This window comes from Lycium ferocissimum, chromosome 7 (assembly GCF_029784015.1).
Source record: "Lycium ferocissimum isolate CSIRO_LF1 chromosome 7, AGI_CSIRO_Lferr_CH_V1, whole genome shotgun sequence".
Taxonomy (NCBI): domain Eukaryota; kingdom Viridiplantae; phylum Streptophyta; class Magnoliopsida; order Solanales; family Solanaceae; genus Lycium; species Lycium ferocissimum.
Window position 1 is genome coordinate 22,046,060 of NC_081348.1, and position 20,757 is coordinate 22,066,816.

Sequence of the window (20,757 nt, forward strand, 5' to 3'; positions counted from 1 at the left end):
TGAACCATTTCTCAATTTATATCAGGGGGAATCTAAGATGGAATATATGAGCAGCTTAAGCATCTCATCCATATGCATTATCACAATTATTCAAGTCACAACAAGAACATTATCTTCACTTATTCTCATATTCTAACATGGACTTGGCCCATTGATTTTCCCCTGAGATTTGAAGAGAATTTAGATGCACTTGGGACATGAGAACTCGTCTGTGTGCAGAAAGTTGCATTTCCTGCGGAATGGTCAACCGATGACTAACTACTTTATGAGATCAATATTTGCTTCAATGTAGCCAATGGCTGAAATACTTTAGTTCAATGGTGCAGTAGCATGTAATTCAGTGTCCAAGGTGACTGCTAATTGAGTTCAATATGCTAGCTGCCAAAATGTTCTACTGCTAATTGAGTTCAATATGCTAGCTGCCAAAATGTTCCTTTCCTGGGAGTTTCTTTATCTTTAATGTAACTTTTGAAAAACTCAGAATGTTTTGCCTGTACTGAGAACACAGTCAATTTGGTTGGCCCTATAACTTTGTTCTTTTCAAGGGGCAGAATATAAATAAAATTGCAGCATTTCAGTGGGCAATATTGGTTACTCTGGAGATGTTAATCCATGATTTCCAATTCTCAAAAGATTCTCATGGCCTTTATACCATATATTTTTCTAGGGATCATTGACGATTGTAATGGAATTCAACACTCAAACACATAAAAATACTTGCTAGTAATTCCTATGCTATTTTAGTTTATCTGATTTATCGACTTAATTAGTGTGATCTCTCACAGCTTTTGAGTGACTTCATGCTCTAAAACCAAGTAGTATTAAGATTTCTTGCAGATACAGTATCTTAGAGTTTTCATGCTCCTCTATCAATTACCAGAGAGATCAACATACAACAAGCAAGAAAGAATACAACTAGCCACTTCTCGAATCCAAAAGGCAGATTCAGGATTTTAAGTCAGTGGACCACTTGCACCTACTACTCCTTCGTGATGATGGGTGCCTTAAAGTTTTCAGCCACGCATACATAGTTCAAGCCAAAGCCAGTTATGCAGAAAAAAATTATATCTGCTCCTGCTCGACTCAATTAAGTCTTCACATCATATTCAGGATAAAAATAATCCACATTTTGTCTGTCTCTCGTGATCGTAGAGGCACTTTTAAGCTGATGGTACAGAGTTGATACACCCTAACTGCATAGGGGGGAAAATGGAGTCAGTTAATCAGAAGGAAAAAGAAAAGACGCATATCTCACCGTCAAATATTTATAGATATTTAGTAGATTTCTTAATACATATATACAGGGTCTGGTGAAAAGCTCTAGGTTCACATGAATCCATAGACAACACTCTAGATCAGTTCTCAAGAAGCACAGTTTCTTTGTTGAGTCAGAATTCTGCATAATATATCATGGCAGAATTTATCGACTCTCACTCAAAAGACCTCTGGCAGTAGCACAAACCAAAATGTAAGGCATTGTAAGCCGGAAGTCTTTGAGGGAGAGTGAAAAAAGACTACCCTGTAAAGAGCACTTCTTGTTGTGAAATAAGACACTTCTTGTTGGCTCTCCTCGCCAGAGCTTCTTTCCCGGCATGCTTTCTACTTTTTAACCATAAATTCATACTTTAAACATGCATGAGAGAAGCCCTTGAGGGAGAGGCAACAATAAGGCCCCTGAAAAATTCATTTATTATATGAGCCAATTAAAGGTGTTTTGATTGGCAAACTGAATGATTTAGAAGAGAAGTAGAGCTGCCTATTTATAGGCAAAATAAAATTACAGAATGGAAAAATAGAAATTTGTGGGACCTTGATATCTTGGCTCTTGATATGAGTGGCAAAACCAGATTCTTTTGATTCTTAACAGAGTCCCATTAGAGTAGACCATATATAATCTTTGTCACTTAGAGATAGAAGTCAACCCCTCGTGATTAAAGAATAACAGCATCTCATCCTCTTTCAATATTTTATCATATTTTTGACCTATTGCCGGACGAATAATTCTTGCTTTTGATAGTTTTCTATGTTCTTTATCTTAATAGATAACGAAAATGGAAGTTGATATCTAAAATTCTCAACACAATATTCGAATACTAGTACGGTTATAGAGAAACCTCAAGATTATTGATTACAGCACGAGAGCTCAAGGACAAATAGTGAATGGTGGCTTCACAATTTAGCGGTATCATTTGCATGCAGAAAAAACGAATCCCCGCCATCTTACATGAACTCATTTATATGTCCATATCCTTATGTAAGTATCTAGACGACTGCCAAGGGATTCCTCCACTCAGGTCTAGAATTCGTAGCTTGGGAATGAAGAAATTCCACGTAGGGAGCGGACCCCACGCGGCGAGAGAAGTCACTAGTTTGACCCTCAAAATAGAGAAACTCCGAATAGAGAGTGGTTCTGAGCCCTATGCAGCACGAATCGGCCTGTTTAGTTGATCACTATAGGGTTGTGTATTACTGTGTTTTCTTGCTAATTTTTACTGTAGCGTATATGTTAAACTTTTCCATAAAATATCCAGATATACATACCCTTTCAAGAAGGGTACATCAAGACAAATGTAAATTATGGATTTCCTTTAACTTTAACCAAACCAGCCATTACGCCTCGTCCCCTGAATTGGCCTTACAGCTGGAAATAACTGATCTAATTTTAAATCAACAGATAGTGCAGAAGGTGGCATGAACTTTAAGAAAATAGGACAACAAAGATTCTTTTCTAGGCAAAGTTGGACATTACATGGAAATATTGCTCGTTTCTTTCGGAAGACTCATGCAGTGTTTACACGAAATCAATGAATGTAAAACATATGTCTTGCATGTACACTTTTTAATACTTAACCATGATTAAGTGATATGCCATTTCACTTTGATTTGTTGATTCTTAAAGTTAATTGTTTAGTTAGGTGTAAACACCCGTTGCAGGTAAGTATTTGCCCATATATAGCTCAACGTGGATCACCTTATCTACATGAATCTTGCTTTAGTATAAACATGCAACTTTTTAAATAATTGTACGATAATCACTGTTAAAGATAAAATAAATGACAAAGTAAATGATCTTCTTTGTTTGGAACCCAAAAACAAAGTATGAGGTCCCCATATTCCCACAAACAACTAGGCTACTAGGTTCAATGTTGAAAAATGGCTCTTACATCTTATAATGACACATGTTAACTGTGATAATAAAGAATGATCAAATAGGAGATATGGTTTTGCTTTTTGATCAGAGTAATATATGGGTGCCAGATAATATTCATGATAAGACAATGGCTGTAGCAGCGTGGACATTGTGGTGAAGTTGCTCAAGAATATAATGGACTAGAAACATTGGTAGTGACTAGTGACCAACAACATCAGTAAGCTACATAATCTGATTAAATATTTATTACCGTTAGAAATATAAGAAAGAGGACAGAACAAACCGTGCAGTACTGACTGTCATTCTCTGCTTATATATATATAACTGGTATCTGGGCACGCACGTGCGTGTGCCTCGTATAAATATGTATAATTTTTTAAAGAGTGTAAATGCCTAACAATGGCTACTGTTAACAAATTATATTTAGCTAATTCAATTAATAAAAGGAAGCTTGAGCCATTAAAAGCTAAAGAATTTTGTATATTAACTGCTTTTCAATGTACTCCGGATAGAGGAATACATGAAGTTGAACATAGTAAAATAAGAGATTGAAAGATTTCACTTTGCCTCTTGATAAATCTGCATTGCTAATGTAGATGACAATTCATGCTATCTTTTACTCCTAACAATTGAATTGTATATAGAGCACTTCGATCAAATTAAAATTTCTAAATTAAACGTCATAACCAAAATTAAAAATTAGACGTGCCACATCGAACTAAGATTCATAGAACTTGATTTTTATAATTGATAATTCTAGCATTCATATCATTGATATTGTCTTGAGTAGAACCCACTAACCAAATAATGATACAGGTGGCATCTATTACTTGGTTTAGACTTGGAGATGACTTGGAAATGGTGATCAAGGGAAGAAGACATTTATTCCACAACCTTCTGTTCACAAGAAAAAACACATCACTTTAGAGAGCTGGCCAAAAAATATATGCCATCAGATCTTTCTTCCTTTGTATAACCGGAAAATCTGTCGTAGTTAATGCCCAACTCTCTACCCTTCCTTACTTAGACACCAGCCAAACTCGGTTCATAAAACTCGTAGTTAATGCCAGGGCCCTTGACCTTTCTTCACTTAAATAACAGACTTGGTTCACAACAGGACTCAAACTCGTAATGTGCGCCTACCAGACATCCTATGGTGTGCTATCTTTGTCATTGAACCAAATCCCTTGGGGCAATATATGTCATCACTTCTTAAGATGGAGAACTGATCTGAGCAAGGGTTTTAAAGACAAATGCTTATATGTTTCGAATTACATAACAGAAAAGAGCAGGAGTCAATAAGCCATGAGCACCATGTTGTATTATGTAACGCCACATTTTACAATCTGGCAAACAATCTTAACATATGAAAGCTTTAGCGCCTCAATTAGTACAGAACTAAGAATTCACATGCCACTTCCAGCAGAAGCATATAGGAGCTGTGTAATCTAAAAGATATTTAACTTAACTACAACATCAAACCATAAGTCTGATGCAAATATGCTAAGCCAAGGCCTATTAAGAGAAAAGACAGGGTGTCGAAAGAATGGAAGAACCTTTTACCCGGGGATTTCAAACTTCGTGCGAATGTAATAGGCTAGTAGCAGATGTTGTAACTTAAGATCTTTTACAATGTCTTTCATGCATGAAATAATCTTAAGCACAAGTTTATATTTGTCACCAGCGTTCCCGGGGCCGGCCATCTGGAAAAACAGGGACTAGATTCTTTTCTTCCTCCTTCTTTGTACCATTAACTTTTTTAGTCAGTTTCCTGTCTTCAAGGTTAACAGTACCTTCATCGTCACTGAAGTCGGGAGGTATATCATCATCACCATCATCACTCCAGTCATCATCAGAATTTTCATCGCCATCATCAAATCCATCACTCCCCAAGTTATCAATGTCGGACCAATCTTCACTTTCCTCAGCATCAGTTCCATATTTGGACTCAGATTTTTCTGTTCTGTCAGAATCAGTTTGTGGAGTGGTTCTCCGGTTGAATCTTGTAACGGACACAAGGGAGCGAAGCTTTTCTTTGATGAGCAATAACCTGTTCTTTTCTATCAAGTGCGAATCCTGATAAGCTTCACGAAGAAAAACGGAGTCCCGATCCCCTTTCAAAGAGACATAGAACATATCAGGATGCCTTATAAGCATGCCTCTCAGCTGTTGAGAGAATCTAAATTCTTCCCTAAAATGAGTAAGGTGATCAACAAGAGTCCTTTTCTCGACTGTGAGGCTCAGAAGTTCATGAACCACACCGCATGCATGTTTTTCTTTTTCCGGAGTACCTTGCCTTATTTCAGAGAAATCCTCATAAGGAGAAATGTAAGGCATATCTCTAAACTGACTAATCCTTCTCATCTCACCCTTTGAAAGTTTAAGACCCTTAGGAAGCTTCACCCTATTGAACCTTGGTGGTCTATCGATGATCAAATCCTTCTCTTCCAACTCTCTTTGCCTATTCTCTTCTTCTGCGATCTGTGCAGCAGACACAGCAAGTTCAGGGTCCCAGTGAGTCAACTCAAGTGCCGGCCCTCGTCCAGTTGGAACTACCTTGAAGTATTGTGGATATCGCCTACAGATTGTATCCTGGAATTCCAACGGAAGACCTAAGTCAGTCTTCAGATGTCCAATCTTCTCCAACAGAATCCGTTTGTCCAAAGACATCATCAATATTTTCCTCAACTTGACAACCAACAAATCCTCCATTTCATTCCTAATCTTCATTTCCTCTAAGTAAAGCCTCTCAGCCTCAGGAGTCATTTTGAACTTAAGTGAGTAAGCCCCTTCTTCCATAATCTCAAACACTCCAGGAAATTTCTTCAACAAAGCAATAAATCTCCTTTTCTTCTCCAGACCCAATGCTCTTCTATACCTACCCAATTCGCGGAGCGACATAATTCTATCAGGCTGACTCACTAAAATCTTCCTAATCTTCATAACCAATTTCAACTTCTTATCCCTTTGAATCACATTATCAAAAGGAAGCTCTTTCCTTCTCTTCACAGCACCAGCTGCTCTAATTGTAAAATTAGGCACATGGGGTTTCCTTAAATTACATAAAGATTCATTCTTTTCTCTAAAAGACACACTTTTGCCCAAAAATGGAGTCTTTAAATTACATAAAGATCCATTCTTTTCTCCAAAAGCTAAACTTTTGCCCAAAATTTGAGTCTTTCCAAAATGGTTTGCTGATATAGCCAGATGAGTCACTGGACAAATTCTAGTTTTATGAAGAAAAGATGATTTATGTGAAATGGAAAAGGGAAAAGTTCCATTTGGAGCAAAGGGTCTTGATGTTGAGGAAAGAAGAAACTTGGGTTCCATGAGGAGTTCCCAATTCTTGGTAGAATTATCAAAGAAATAGATTGTAAAACATGAAAACAAGAAGGTTTTAAAGCAGAATTTAGATAGCAATAATAAGCAGTGTGAGAGAAAGAAAGAAGAAAACAATACACTGACCTTAGGTAGTTAGAGCAGAGCTATGAATGTTGGAGATGTTGATATGGTTAGGGTTTATCAGAAAGAGCAAAAACCCCCAGAAGAAGATAATATCTGTTTCTATACTCAGTATTATCTTCTAGGTGGACTTGTTGAAATGTCACCTAATAGGCTAATATTGATTATGGTCTTCGAAATTATGTGGAAACCTAATGCAAGAATTCAGATATTGATATTAATAAGTTTTACATTATTTAGTTTTTATATATAAAAAATGAGGTATATGATATATAATTTTTAATTGCATAAGCTTAAATATATTTTTATTTTTAATTAATCTGGAGTGCGCAATTTGCACGAAATTCCTTATTAAGGGTTGGTCTTTAATTTTTATCCTTGGCATAAAACTCTTGGGTTCCGGATTTAAACACCGCTCAATCAAAAATTAAAAACAAAATAGAAGCAGTAGCCGATTGCAATATTAATTTGACTTTACATTAAGCGCAGTAGTTTGATCGAACTCTACTTTTGCAGCAGTTTTGCTTCGACATTGCGCAAACTCTAGGCATAAGGTAGAGGTTTGCATTAAGGCAAAAAAAAAAAAAAATTTACTCAGCTAGAATTTTGCAGAACTCTGACTTAAGGCCTAACTTTTGCAAGAATAAGCCTAATTTTGCTACAAAACTCCATCTTCTGATTTTTTTGACTGAGCCGAGGTTCGAACCCCAAACCTCAAGATATTAGGCGAAGGACAAAAATAAAAGATCAACAATTTGAGGGATAAAAATTAAAGATTAGTGCCTTTGAAGGGCAATCCGCGCAAAAAAAATGATCCGGAGAATGATGAAAATGACTTTGGTAAAAAGCAATATGTCAGCTTACCTAAAATGAACTTTTTCAATATATATGAATTACATTTTTTTTTTATTTTTTTTTTTAAAAAAGGATAAAGATACAAATTTGTCCTTGGATTTTACGACATGATCTAGATTTGTCATCCATTGATAGTTGAGGGTCAACTAAACCATCGTAAAAAATGAACTAGATTTGGTAGAAATAGCGCTCACCTGCCATCAATGGCAGATCCAAAATTTTCACTTATGGAGTTCGAAAAAAGAAAAAAAAAATGTTGTCCGTAGGAATCAAACCTTGGACGCTGGAGAGTTTTGAACACCCTAGCCACTTGAGTTAACCTTCTGCATTTATTCAAGGTATTCAAAAGTTATATACGTACATACATACAAAAAATCTACTCTATATATAGCAAAAAAAATTGTCGAGGGTGTTCGTGAACACCGTCCCTCCCCTTTAAATCCGCCCCTGCATGCCACTTTTCGGCCATGTCAAAATATATCCATGGTCATGCACAAGTGAAATTTCATTATCACGGAATTTCATACTCCATGACTTTTTTCAAATACATGGGGTGAAAAGTGGTTACTTGTGTTTTTACCCCTACATACGTCCTTATAGACTAAATCGAGGTGTTCCAACACGTGGGCCATTATTACAAGGAAAAAGATTCAAATTTGCCGTTGAACTATATGAATGACCCAAATTTGCTCTTAAACTTTGCGAAATGATCAATATTTCATTTTTTTTCTCGTCCCCCATCCCTCAAACTCTAAATCAATTGCCATCATAACAATTGATTCTCTCCACTTTGATAAACACCAACATCACTTCATCCGCCCCCCCCCCCCCCCTGGACACTTAAAAAAGAACAAACGAAAATTCCACATAAAAATCACCACATTCAGGCTATCCTCACATAACAACCTCTAGAACACTACTGACCCTCAGTTACTATAACCCACCCTGACCGGGCCATGACACTACTGGGACTGTTTTAGGAGTTGAATATTATGTACTTTGGTTTGTTTTAGCATTATGAGGTCGCTATAGAGTTCTAGATTGCTAGTGATTGCAATTAATCATCATTTGAGTTTTTTAGTTGGTTTGAGGTAGACAAAGAAAATAGGGCAAATAGGGGGGGGGGGGGGGGGTTTTGTACCTAGTTGTTGTTGGTTTGAGGCTTGAGCGTGGTGAATTTGAGCTCACGGGATAAAGATGTAGCTGTTGAGAGGTTATGTGTGTTGAAGAAGACAGTGTTGCATCCGCTAAAACGATAACCTTTTTAATCAAAGTTTAAGAGTGAATTTAAACCATTTTACCTAGTTAAAGGGCAAATCTAATAATTTTCATTTGCAAACGAAGGTTCACGTGCGAAAAAACGTCTATCTTTAATCAATAAGTGTAAACCTATCTTTACAATTAGTTATCGAAGAGAAAATTGAGTGAATCTTCAAAAGAAATCGTATCATATAAAAGTGAACACAAAATGCAAGTTGTCGATCAAAATTTGGTATTTTCAACTTCTACTTATTAACCATATTATAGTAATTTCTATTATATATAAGTGGCTAAGGAGGACCAACAAAGCAATACCTACTTGTACCCAAAGCTTTACAAATGAATGTTTGTACCAAAAGCTATATAACTTGTACACTTTAACCAACTGCTTTTTTATCCCACGTGGACATGTCATAGTGCTTAATATTTATTCCATTCTCATGTATACGTATGCACTTCAATTTTAATTCTCCGACATATTTATTTCCTCCGTGCACTTTTACTTGTTCACTTTTGACTTTTCACGTTCTTCGTCGAATATTTATTCTCTTTTCTACGTATGTATAGACATATGCTTCAATTTTAATTCTCCTACATAAATTTATTTCTTTTGCACTTTTACTTGTTCACTTTTGACTTTTCACGTTCTTTGAGAATTAATAAATCTCACGTGGACATATGGCATAGTATGGAATATTTATTCTCTTTTCATGTATACACGTATGTACTTCAATTTTAATTCTCCGACACATATTTATTTCCTCCGTCACTTTTAGTTGTTCACTTTTGCCTTTTCACATTTTTACTGAATATTTACATATATCATAGTACTTAATATTTATTCCTTTCTCATGTATTTTCTTATATTCAATTTTAATTCTCCAACACATTATATTTCCTCCGTGCACTTTTACTTGTTCACTTTTGACTTTTCACGTTGTCGAATATTTATTCTCTCTCATGTATAGACGTATGCGTCAATTTTAATTCTCCACACAAATTTATTTTCCGTGTACTTTTACTTGTTCACTTTTGAGTTTTCACGTTCTTTAAGAATTAATAAATCCCATTTGACATATGTCGTAAAGTACTAAATATTTATTCTCTTCTCATGTATACACGTATGCACTTCAATTTTAAGAATAATAAATGAATTACTCCCTTCGTCCCATATTACCACATTATTAAAAATATATGTCTATTTTTCTATTCTATATTTTTCTTATATTTTTTTATATTTCTATCTATTATATATAAACGCCCAAGGTGGACGGACACAACAACAATAAGTCAAATTTTAACGAAATTGAGAAATTAAGGGGGACTAACGTGTGTACATTTCGTGTTGAACATTAATTCTACTCTTATGTGTTTACTTTTTAAGTATCCTTTACAAAATATCTCAATTGTCCTTTCATTTCCTTCATTTGGCATATACTCCCTCTCGTCTCAATTTCAAGTCCGTGTTTGACTAGAGACGAAGTTTAAGAAATAAAAATAGACTTTCAAATCCCGTGGTTCTAAATTAAAAATGTGTATAATATAATAAAATATCTTTTAAATCTTGTGATTATAAACATGACATGTAGGATATTTAAATTTTCAACTTACTAAATATAATATATTAAATTACATAACTAAAATAAGATAAATTTTAACAACAATTGAGAAATTCATTTAAAATAAGAGAAAAAGAAAAAATTCAGTCATGTTAAGTTCCTTTGCAAAATATACAAACCACAAATGTAAGTTTTGAATAAACCAAATTAATCCTTTCTATGCATGCATAGCTTGCTAGTAAGTTACTAAATTAATACACATCTATCATATATTCATAATGAACCAAAATTGTGAAATTTTGTCAATTCTTAAAACGTGGCCATATCACCTTATAAAGGAAAAGAGTCATATTAATTTAGTTCATTTTACGAATAATGCTAATATATTAAATTACTCCGTCTATTAATGTATTACCAAGCCAGTTATAATTCATTTACTGAATTTGATTAAAGAATAAAATTCAGTCATGTTATGTTTAATTATCCACAGTAATGTAAGTTTTGATTAAAATACTAAAGGATATAACATTTAAAATTAATTGAAAATTTAAATATTTCAAGTTTGACATAAGAATTATGTACAATCGACGCTTTATGTTTGATCTCATTTATTGATAATAAACAAAAGCTCTTGAAATTTATTTTTATGTTATAAACGAAAATAAAATACTTGTTAATGTTAAAATCTCAATTGATTTTCATATTTCATTAATTAATATTTTTATTTTTATACATAATATATTTCTTATAAAATATTATTACACAATATTTGAGTATGACTGTTATATAGAGGTAATTTTACAACGAGTGTAATGCTTTAATGAATGACACTACTGTTATAGATAGAATGATGCTATAGAGAAGTAAAAACTATAACATGAAAAATCGGTTCGGAGAAAATTAGGCTGTTATAGTAAAATGCTGTTATAATGAATGACAATTACAGAAAGGTTTGACTGTATGGCACATTCATGAATATTTTTTCAAGATATATAATCTATTGTTAGGACCGTATTTTTTAATGTATTGTTTTTATTTTGTTCGTTACCAAAAAATGCAAATCCACCATAGTTAAGAACTTGCCAATTCCATAAAACACTTCATGTGATTATATACCATGTGTTCAGACTATGAAAATCAAGTCCACACACTATATATACACAAATGATTTATCTCTAGCAAACACAAGCTCCTAATTAAGTTACAAAGTTGAAGTTCAAAGCAATCACAAATGGCCAAGACATCAATCAATTTGGCTTTCTTATGCATCATTTTGCTGATTTCATTTGGTAATTTAGCTTCTCGTATACTATCTTTTATCTCTCCATATTCATAAATTAAGTAGCTTTTGTTTATTGTTCTGGCTAATGTAACATTTTGATTATTGTAAACTGAATTTTGTAGGTTCGTCATTCTCAAAGGTGATGGGAGATTCAAGTGGCACAACACCAATTGAATATACGAGTGGAGATGTGCAAATCGATACCAAATTACCTTGCGATATTGACAATGATTGTGTAGGAATATGTCCAGTTAATTGTAAAAAACATTTTTGTAATGCACAACATGGTTGCGTATGTACGGACTGTTAAGATAAATAAATTTGAAAAAGAAAATTATTTTGCTCAGAAGAAAATGACTTGAAAAAAAAGAAAAAGATTCACTTGTCAATTATTTTGAGGATACTGATTTTTCTATGGACAAATATATGGAGACATCACTCTAAATTTTATCAGAAAATTATATCTAGCCACCTAAACTAATCTTATATGCCTGTTTGAATACTTAACCTCTATTTATACCGTGTCACTTAGATATACATTGTTAACATGACAACATGCATGTTTTGTGCCCTTTTCTAGAGCGTGAGAGTATAGATCCTATAAAACAGGAGTGAATAACTTAAAAGGTCATTGAAGTGCAACAAATTCCTCATTAAAATCACTTAAGTTTATTTTGTATCAATAAGGTCACTCAAGTTAGATTAGTTTTACCCCTAAAGTCATTGTAGCAAAAAAAAAAAAAAAAACTAAAAAGATAATTACATAAATCTCTCCCAAGTTTTAGTTTGTAACACTTAATTCCTTTGTGGTTATACTTGTCTCTCTTATTTTAATTTTTTTGTGACAATTTTTTAACCTAATTATTATTAATACTAAAAAAAAAAAAAGAATTTAACCAAGAAGGCTTGGTTATCCTTTTTTTTTTTAAAACTAGGTTGATATCGCCATCCCACACCCTTTTTTTCTTCTCACAAGGGTGAGTTTTTCTGTACCAATTGTTAAAACCAATTTTACTGGAGGGTTTAATTTAGATAATTAACACAACTCCTTCCTTGGGTATCCCTCACATTAATTTGACTTTATAGGTTAAGTAAAATTCTTATGGTTTAGGATTGTCTCGCATATTAACCTAAATTTTGGAAGAAGATAGCATTCCAATTATTAAGAATAACAAGTTGAGAACAAGAGCTAAACAAATTCAAGTGCCAAGTGAAATTGATTTATGTTAGGGGTAGTTGAAAGCTAGTAAAGGTATTGTTGTAGGATTCCTTGTGGAATTACTATGCACACAGAAATATAATTGCATTCTTAGCTGTTACTAATGGCATGACAATTCCACAAGTTTTTATTTTTTTTAATTTTTCACAAGGCTTAAGTATCCACTCTCAGCCTCTGTCAACTCTCAAATCGGAATGGACTTAAAATCAATTTTTTTTGTTGTGCGAATTGTCCTTCAAAAGTGCTGGTCTTTAATTTTTGTCTTTCGCCTAAAAAAGTGATCGACAATACCTCGAGGTTCTGGGTTTGAATTCCGGCTTAGTAAAAAAAAAAAAAAAAAAACATTTTCTCAAGACAAGATTTCGCGAAAGTTAGGCCCTAACTTAGTTATGATTCAGTGTCAAGTTAGGCCTTATAAGGCATACCTTCTGTAGTTTTAAGTTATGCCTAAGGCAAAAGTTATCTTTGGACAAGGGTAAAGTTATGCCTTTAAGGCATAACTTTTATATAAAAACTACTGTCTTAAGGCACTATGCTTTAAGGCATAACTTGGCTTACGATTTTTTTTTTTTTTTTACTCTGCTGTGATTCTATAGAAGTTAGACCTTACGACCTAATGCCAAAATAGGCCTATTTTTAAATTTCGCTTGCGATTTTTTTTTTTTTAATATATGCCGCTTCGAACCTTAATCTCGTGGGTGTTTTTGGCCACTTAAAGTGCATTTTTTTGCACGGATTGCCCTTCGTTTGGGGTGGTCTTTAAATTTTGCCACTCAAATTTGTGGTCTTTACATTTTGCCCTTCATATTTGTGGTCTTTAAATTTTGCCCTTTGCTTGGAAAGATGAGCGAATACATGAAATTGGTTCGAACCCCGCTCACATAAAATAAAAAAAAATAATTTCGCAAGGCAGACTGGGGGAGTGTATGCTTGGGATCCAAGATACAATCTTTAAGAAAAAGTTAAAGTTATGCCGATCCGCATAACTAAAAGTCTGCCCCCTCAAGAAAGTACGCCCCCCCGCGTACTTTTAGTTAAACATAACTAAAAGTCCGGAGGAGTAAAGATATAAAATTTAAACTTTGCCTTATAAGGCAAACTTTTTTTTTGGTTGAAAGTCTATTTTATTCCATCCAAAAACTTGTATAAAGACAAAGTCAAGTCGACCTTCAACCGTACATGGTAAAATTCCTACTCACTAACTTGTATAAGTCAAACTAGAGCAACTATTACATTAAAAAACAACAGCCGCTTTTAATCAACTACACTTAACTAGGATAGCAATTCATAGCAAGAAGAGCTCTCTACCATTTGAAGTTGTTCTCGCCTGATGTGAATATGTTGTGCAATCTCTCTGCAGTAGTCTATCAGAAGAAACCGAGTATTTTGAAATCCGAGTAGGTTCCTTTCTCTCCAAACCAATGCCACTAGCATACCAAAAATGCAGCAAGTAATGGAGCAAAGGTTCGATTTGGTCTAGCAATGTGCGAGATCCATGTGATTTCATCTTCCCCCCCCTATATATTCTTCTAGTGTACCCTACCCATACCAACAATCCGTACCACAATCCTTTTGTGATGGAGCATTCAAAATAAAGATGGGAAAATATTTCTTGGTCCGCCTACGTAAGATGGGAAAATATTTCAAGTCTATCAACAATGCTAATCTACTTGTATTATCGCCACCAAAGTGTGAATTTGTATCCGGGATGGACATTTGGTTGTAGCATAATACTTTTCCATGTAACTTTGGTATATATGCTTGAAAAATACATATATATGCTTCAAGGCAAAGTTTGCCCATTAAGGCATAAGTATGCCCCATCGGCATAAGTTTGGTAAATCCTTAACAAGTTTACGCCGATGGGGCACACTTTTAATGGGCAAACTTTTATGCTGATCAAGATAAACTTATGAAGGAATTATCAAAGTTATGGAACCCAAGATACTTATGTCAAGTTCATTTACAAGGCATAAGTATCGGTCCCATAACTTTGCTAATTCTTCACAATCGTATGCCATACGGGGGCATAGCGAAATTTAAACTTTGCCTTGCGAATTTTTTTTTAAAATTTTGATCCGTGTGGGGGTTCGAACTCGAAACCATGGGATTTAAAAGGGCAAAATTTAAAGATTTCAAATATGAAGGGCAAAATTTAAAGACCACCCCAAAAGAAGGGCAATTCTGCGAATTGCCCCTTAAAGTGCCGAAGGGCAAAAATTTAGGACCAGCAATTTGAGAGGCAAAAATTAAAAACCACCCTCGAATAAGCACAGTTGTGCTTATGACCCACTTAAAATACCGATCCATTACCCAATCTTAAATATGATATAAGAGCTGTTTAGTTTTAAAAACAAAATTTTGTTTTGAAAATTGGTTAGAACAAATTGGTTAAATCATTTTCTTATATTAATAATAATTAGGTTAAAAAATTGTCACAAGAAAAATTAAAATAAGGACGAGCAAGTATAACCACAAAGGAGTTAAGTGTTATGAAACCAAATTTGGGGGAGATTTATATAATTATCTCTTTAGTTTTTTTTTTAACTATAATGACTTTGGGTGAACTAGTCTTAACTTGAATCACTTTATTGATAAAATAAACATAAGTGACTTTAATAAGGAATTTGTTATCTGTACCATGAACAAGGCATTTCATAAACAGTCCACCAGTTAGGTCCTCGTGCCAACCCATCTTTGAGATTAAATTAGAAGAAAAAAAAATGTACTAGAGAAAACTTTTGGCATCCAAAATAGGAGTATTATTTTTAATAGAAGAAATGAGTGAACATAACTTTACAATTCACTGAAAGAACTCAATTATTTTTTATGATTAAATCATGTCGAGACAATAATTTAAAATTTATAATATGAAGGTTAAATAATAACGATTTTTTTAATAGACTCACAATGAATTGGTAAGCTAGTTGGGAGATCAAGATGTCCAGTACCGGAGTACAGTGTACTAAAGTGAAGCAAAATGAAGTGGTACAGTGGTACTTCATAAAATCATCATTTTCTGCACTAATTCTCGGCCATACAATAACATGATCAATAGCTCTGTGATCCTTCTATGACACGTGGAATCCAATGAGTGGTGGGATATCCTTTCTCTCCTTCCACGTCACCCCTCGTTACATACCACACCAGCCAAATTGCACTAGAACTTTTGGTACAGCTGGAAGCAAATCTAGCTAGTACTACAAGTTCTCATCTCATGGTATAGCTACAAAGCTTCAATAAACTTCATAGAAATTTTGCTGTAATTAGTGATAAAAAGTTATGCTATGGAGGCCATTAATGCAGTAAGATTGACACCTCTCAGTGTTCTTTCTGATAGAAGAAATGAACCAAGAAAAATCCCATCACACCCGATTTCTTTCCCATTCAAGAATCTCTGTTCAGTAGAAAATTTATCAAGAAAATTTCAAGGGGGTTTAGTACTTCTATCATCAGCACTAAGTACTACAGGCTTAGCTAAAGCATTAACATATGAGGAGACACTTGAGCTATCTACAACCAGTCCAGCTGCTGACTTTGATGCAATTGCAGTTGCAGAAACTGTGACCACTTTTGCATCAGAGAATCCTATAATTATAGCTGGTGGATTTGCTGCTTTGGCTTTACCAATAGTTCTGTTTCAGGTTCTTGGAAAGCCTAAGTCATCATTTGGTGTTGAGTCTGCCAAGACAGCTTATGCAAAATTGGCAGAAGATGCAAGTGCACAGCTTCTTGATATAAGAGCACCTAGTGAATTGAGGGAAGTTGGGAGTCCAGATATAAAGGGTTTGAAGAAGAAACCAGTTACAGTTGTTTATAAGGGTGAAGATAAGCCTGGGTTCTTGAAAAAGCTCGCTTTGAAGTTCAAGGAGCCAGAGAATACTACATTGTTCATTCTAGACAAGTAAGATTTGAAAAGAATTGTTTAGTTCTTTTTTAATCTGATATAATATGTAGGTATTTAGCTTATCTAGTTGAATTTTTTTTGAAAACTTTGCAGGAAGCTAAATATTAATTTATTGAGAATTGCTTGTATTGACATCCTTTAAGATAATTAGTGAGCTCACCATCTTATGCAGTGACCTTTTAGTCAATCATGCAAATTTGCAAGCAACTATCTTCCAAACTGTTGAAAGTTCTCTTTTCCTATTGAAAATCTAACATACTCCCTCCATCCCAAAATACTTGTCCCGTTTCGTTTCTCGAGAGTCAACTTGACTAATCGTTGGAGCTAAACTGGATTAGATTAAAATTTATATATTCAAAAAGTATACGAGAAAATTGCAAGTTGCAATTCTTCTCATATTTTATGACGAAAATATACATCTTAAAATGTTGATCAAAGTTCGTGTAGTTTGAATCTCGAGAAGCAAAAAGTGACAAGTATTTTGGAACGGGGGGGGAGTAGTAAACAATGGATGTTATCCTACTCACTGGCAATAATTCGAAACTGTTTAAAGTTTAGACTGAAGAGCATACCAGCTAGTTGGATCTTGGGGTTTGAGATTATCTCTAAAATCTTTAGTCTATTAGGCGGTGCATTGAGGGATTAAAGGAACAATTCAAATTAAATGTCAGTAGGCAAATTGAAATTTTCTATTGATGTGGTTTTCATAGGTGCATCTTCCCTTTGTTGATTTATATTGGAATTCTTGTATGAGCCAAGTATCCATTGAATTGAATCTAATCCTGTCTCTTTATGAATTGTAATGAAGCCAGATTTGATGGGAACTCTGAACTGGTTGCGGAGCTAGTCACAGAAAATGGATTTAAAGCTGCTTATGCAATCAAAGACGGGGCTGAAGGACCCCGGGGATGGCTGGTAATATTGACAAATCTAGTTGTACTTGACTTTCATTTGAAAACAGTTTGGTGGGCATGAAGCTTAATGGATTCCACTTTTTGCAGAACAGTGGCCTTCCTTGGATAGTTCCTAAGAAAACGTTGAGTCTTGATCTGAGCAATCTGTCCGATGCTCTTGACGGTGTTCTTGGGGTATGTTTCCCTTTCTAAACCATGCTACTAATTAACAGATCTGACAATCCTATCTGAGTTAAAGAATGTCATCTGCATTTGTTTTTCTCTTACTCCAAACAAGTAATTAGCTAGCAATGAGAGTATACAATGGTATTACTACTACTTGGATGCAGATCTTAACATGACAATGATATGGCATACCCAATATTTTTATGCTTGGTTCAGTAAATGCCCGTGAAAATTTGGAAAATGCTGGGAGATCTTGCAGAAAAATGTCTTTATGTTACCCTTTCTCCTTCATGTATTCCCTCCCATCCAAATCAATGTTTTCCTCCATGATGAACCTCATGCATTCAACTATTCTTTGTCCCGTAACTTACTTTGTGTTTTCACACCTGAAGTTAATTGTTAACGAAGATGCACTCTCGTAGACTAGTTAACTTTGCACAATTATGAAATTCATGAGGCAGTATGGTGAACTAGTAGTCTAGAATTACTTGATCACACACTTATCTTGGCTTCTCATTTTTAATAAACAGGAAGGTTCTGATGCTGTTACTGTAGGCTTAGGTGCTGCAGCAGCTGCTGGGCTAGGGCTTTTAGCCTTCACAGAGGTTAGGGTCTAACTTCTTTTCCCCTCATTCGAATGTTGAGCTGAATTTAGTGGACAGCTTACTATTTCTTCCCTTTTCAGGTAGAAACGATACTCCAACTGTTAGGCTCAGCTGCACTAGTCCAACTGGTTGGCAAGAAACTTCTGTTTGCAGAGGTTTGTCGGTGCTATTCGTTCTTGCAACTGGCATAGTCGCATATATAGCCTTGAAAAGAAATGTCCATATCACATCTGAAAAGTGTTCTATGATAATCATTTAATACTCGAGACTAACTCGTCAAAGAGAGATCACGTCTTAATTTGTATATTTCCGTTATAGTACTCTTTTATGCCCTGAACAAAGGCAATCGTCAATGTTGCTAAGATGACAGAGTCTCCTCTTTTTCAATTGTACAGCTGTAAAATATGCTAACTCTTAGTTTAGGCCTCTATGTTCTTTTATTATCAAGACTAAGATAATTGATACTCCTAGATAATATTTTCCTATGCATTGAACAGACTGTTTCATGCATACACATTATTTTCAGTTCATAATGGTTTAGGAATATACTTGGTTAGTGGCAAAGGGATTTGAAATTTTTCGATTGCTGGTCAAATGAGTGACTTTATCGACCAATTCTTCTTAGTCTTAGTTAAATTAGATAACATTAATGGGGGATCAAAGTATTTAGATGTGAGAGGTCCTTTAATATTACAATATTTTCCCTTTGCAGGACAGAAAGCAAACTCTGAAACAAGTTGATGAGTTTCTCACCACTAAGGTTGCTCCAAAGGAGCTGGTAGATGAGATTAAGGTAACCTCCACATATGTACAGAACTTATCAAGATTATTGTCTCTGCAAAATATTTCTTAGTAATAACGATTTTGTTAATCATGTTTTTGGTTCCTTGTCATCTTGAAAATTCAGCAAATCGGGAAGGCTCTCCTTCCAGACTCGGTGAGTAGCAAAGTTCTACCTGCACCTGCAGAGGCAAGCCCCGCTGCAGCCACCAGCACTGTTGAGAAAACTGAATCAGCTCCTAAGGAAGATATCGCCCCACCTAAAGTAGAAGCAACCTCCGAGCCTACCCCCGAAGTCAATTCAGTCCCTAATGCAGAAGTCAAAGTAGATGCACTACCTGAAAGTTCAAGGCCACTTTCACCTTATCCTAATGTAAGTTTTTCCTGTTTATTTTCAACTGCTTCTTTCATCATTTCATTCTAACTCTTTAAATGATTTCCACACGCGACATTTTCCAGTCCTAGTGCACCCTTTCTTATCAATAGACTGAAGATGGTCACATTTTCCAGTCCTAGTGCACCCTTTCTTATCAATAGACTGAAGATGGTCTTTTTTCAAATTCTGAGATTGTGAAATTGCTGGTTGTGGATTGTTACCATACACAATTTTAACCTATACTTTATGTTCATTGTTCTTCAAAGTTTAACATCTTTTGCTTTGAATGTGCTATATGCAGTATCCTGATCTCAAGCCTCCAACATCGCCGATGCCTTCACAACCATAAAGCTGGACTTTCCGACTGCCATATATCCAAGGCATCATAGCAGCCTACGTATTCCAGTTTAGCTGAGAATAAGCATAGCTAGCTATATCCCAGTTTGTTATGGAAGCTCCTTTATGAAATTTTGAATATTATATAACATGCATTTGCAGAGAATTTCTGCAACACTATGTCTTGTACTCCATCTTTGTAGAATATTTTTTATATCATGTAGATATAGATCTTTATCAGTTCTGGGTGAGTAATAAAATTACTTTTTAGGCAGATCTGTGAGAGCATAATGAACAAGGATATCAAACTTGAATATCATTAACCTTGAAATAGCTTATTTAAAAGACTATACTTGGATATTTCTTCTAGGTTGGACTATGGCCCGTGCCATTTTGCTTCTTGTTTATGCATCAGTTGAGATCTTACAAGGGATTATTTCTCAAATTTTTGAGGCTACGGATATATACTGGAAATCATCAAGGCATGCACAAGTTAACGTTGAACTTCAATAAATTGTTTACTTTTACAACACCATTTTGATCTTTTATATCTTTTTATTTGAAAAGTATTTGCTAGGGGCATTGATTATGAATTTATGAGGGACTTATGAGATTACTATAATTTAAGTTTTAAAAACTTAAAGTCTTAAGAAGAGCGGTCAACAATTGTTCTTAAAAATCTGATTTTGGTAAAATTTAGAAGTTTGAAATGATGGTAAGTGTAAAGTGAAGTATCTCTTATCTATCCGGTGGAAAAAAAGAAAAAAAGAAAAAAAAAAAAAAAGGTATCTCTTATAAGATAATTAACATAAAATAGCCTATTAACCCACTAGAATTAAATAAAGAATGAAAAAATAAAATAAACGGAGCCTCAAAGTATGTAAAT

The 20,757-nt window shown here is 34.5% G+C and overlaps 2 protein-coding genes across 2 annotated transcripts; one reads left to right on the forward strand and one right to left on the reverse strand.

The window, feature by feature from the left end:
• Positions 1 to 4,446: 4,446 nt before the first annotated feature.
• On the reverse strand, positions 4,447 to 6,743 carry LOC132063795 (protein WHAT'S THIS FACTOR 1 homolog, chloroplastic). The gene has a single exon (XM_059456513.1). The coding sequence runs from the start codon at positions 6,479 to 6,481 to the stop codon at positions 4,829 to 4,831; it is 1,653 nt and encodes a 550-aa protein (XP_059312496.1). The 5' UTR covers positions 6,482 to 6,743; the 3' UTR covers positions 4,447 to 4,828.
• A 9,168-nt stretch (positions 6,744 to 15,911) lies between these two features.
• LOC132063796 (rhodanese-like domain-containing protein 4, chloroplastic) lies at positions 15,912 to 20,145 on the forward strand. The gene is made up of 8 exons (XM_059456514.1): positions 15,912 to 16,692; positions 17,508 to 17,610; positions 17,697 to 17,783; positions 18,305 to 18,379; positions 18,460 to 18,534; positions 19,092 to 19,172; positions 19,287 to 19,532; positions 19,837 to 20,145. Exons 1-8 carry the CDS (start codon positions 16,076 to 16,078, stop codon positions 19,882 to 19,884), a joined length of 1,332 nt encoding a protein of 443 aa, XP_059312497.1. The 5' UTR covers positions 15,912 to 16,075; the 3' UTR covers positions 19,885 to 20,145.
• The last annotated feature ends 612 nt before the right edge of the window (positions 20,146 to 20,757 follow it).

What these genes read in the sequence shown, in the direction of transcription:
- LOC132063795 (XM_059456513.1), bottom strand. Translation starts at nt 6,481, where the DNA reads ATGGAACCCAAGTTTCTTCTTTCCTCAACATCAAGACCCTTTGCTCCA.
- LOC132063796 (XM_059456514.1), top strand. Translation starts at nt 16,076, where the DNA reads ATGGAGGCCATTAATGCAGTAAGATTGACACCTCTCAGTGTTCTTTCT. An exon ending in AGAAACTTCTGTTTGCAGAG is followed by an intron (nt 18,535 to 19,091) that starts GTTTGTCGGTGC and finishes TTCCCTTTGCAG; the next exon opens with GACAGAAAGCAAACTCTGAA. An exon ending in CACTTTCACCTTATCCTAAT is followed by an intron (nt 19,533 to 19,836) that starts GTAAGTTTTTCC and finishes TGCTATATGCAG; the next exon opens with TATCCTGATCTCAAGCCTCC.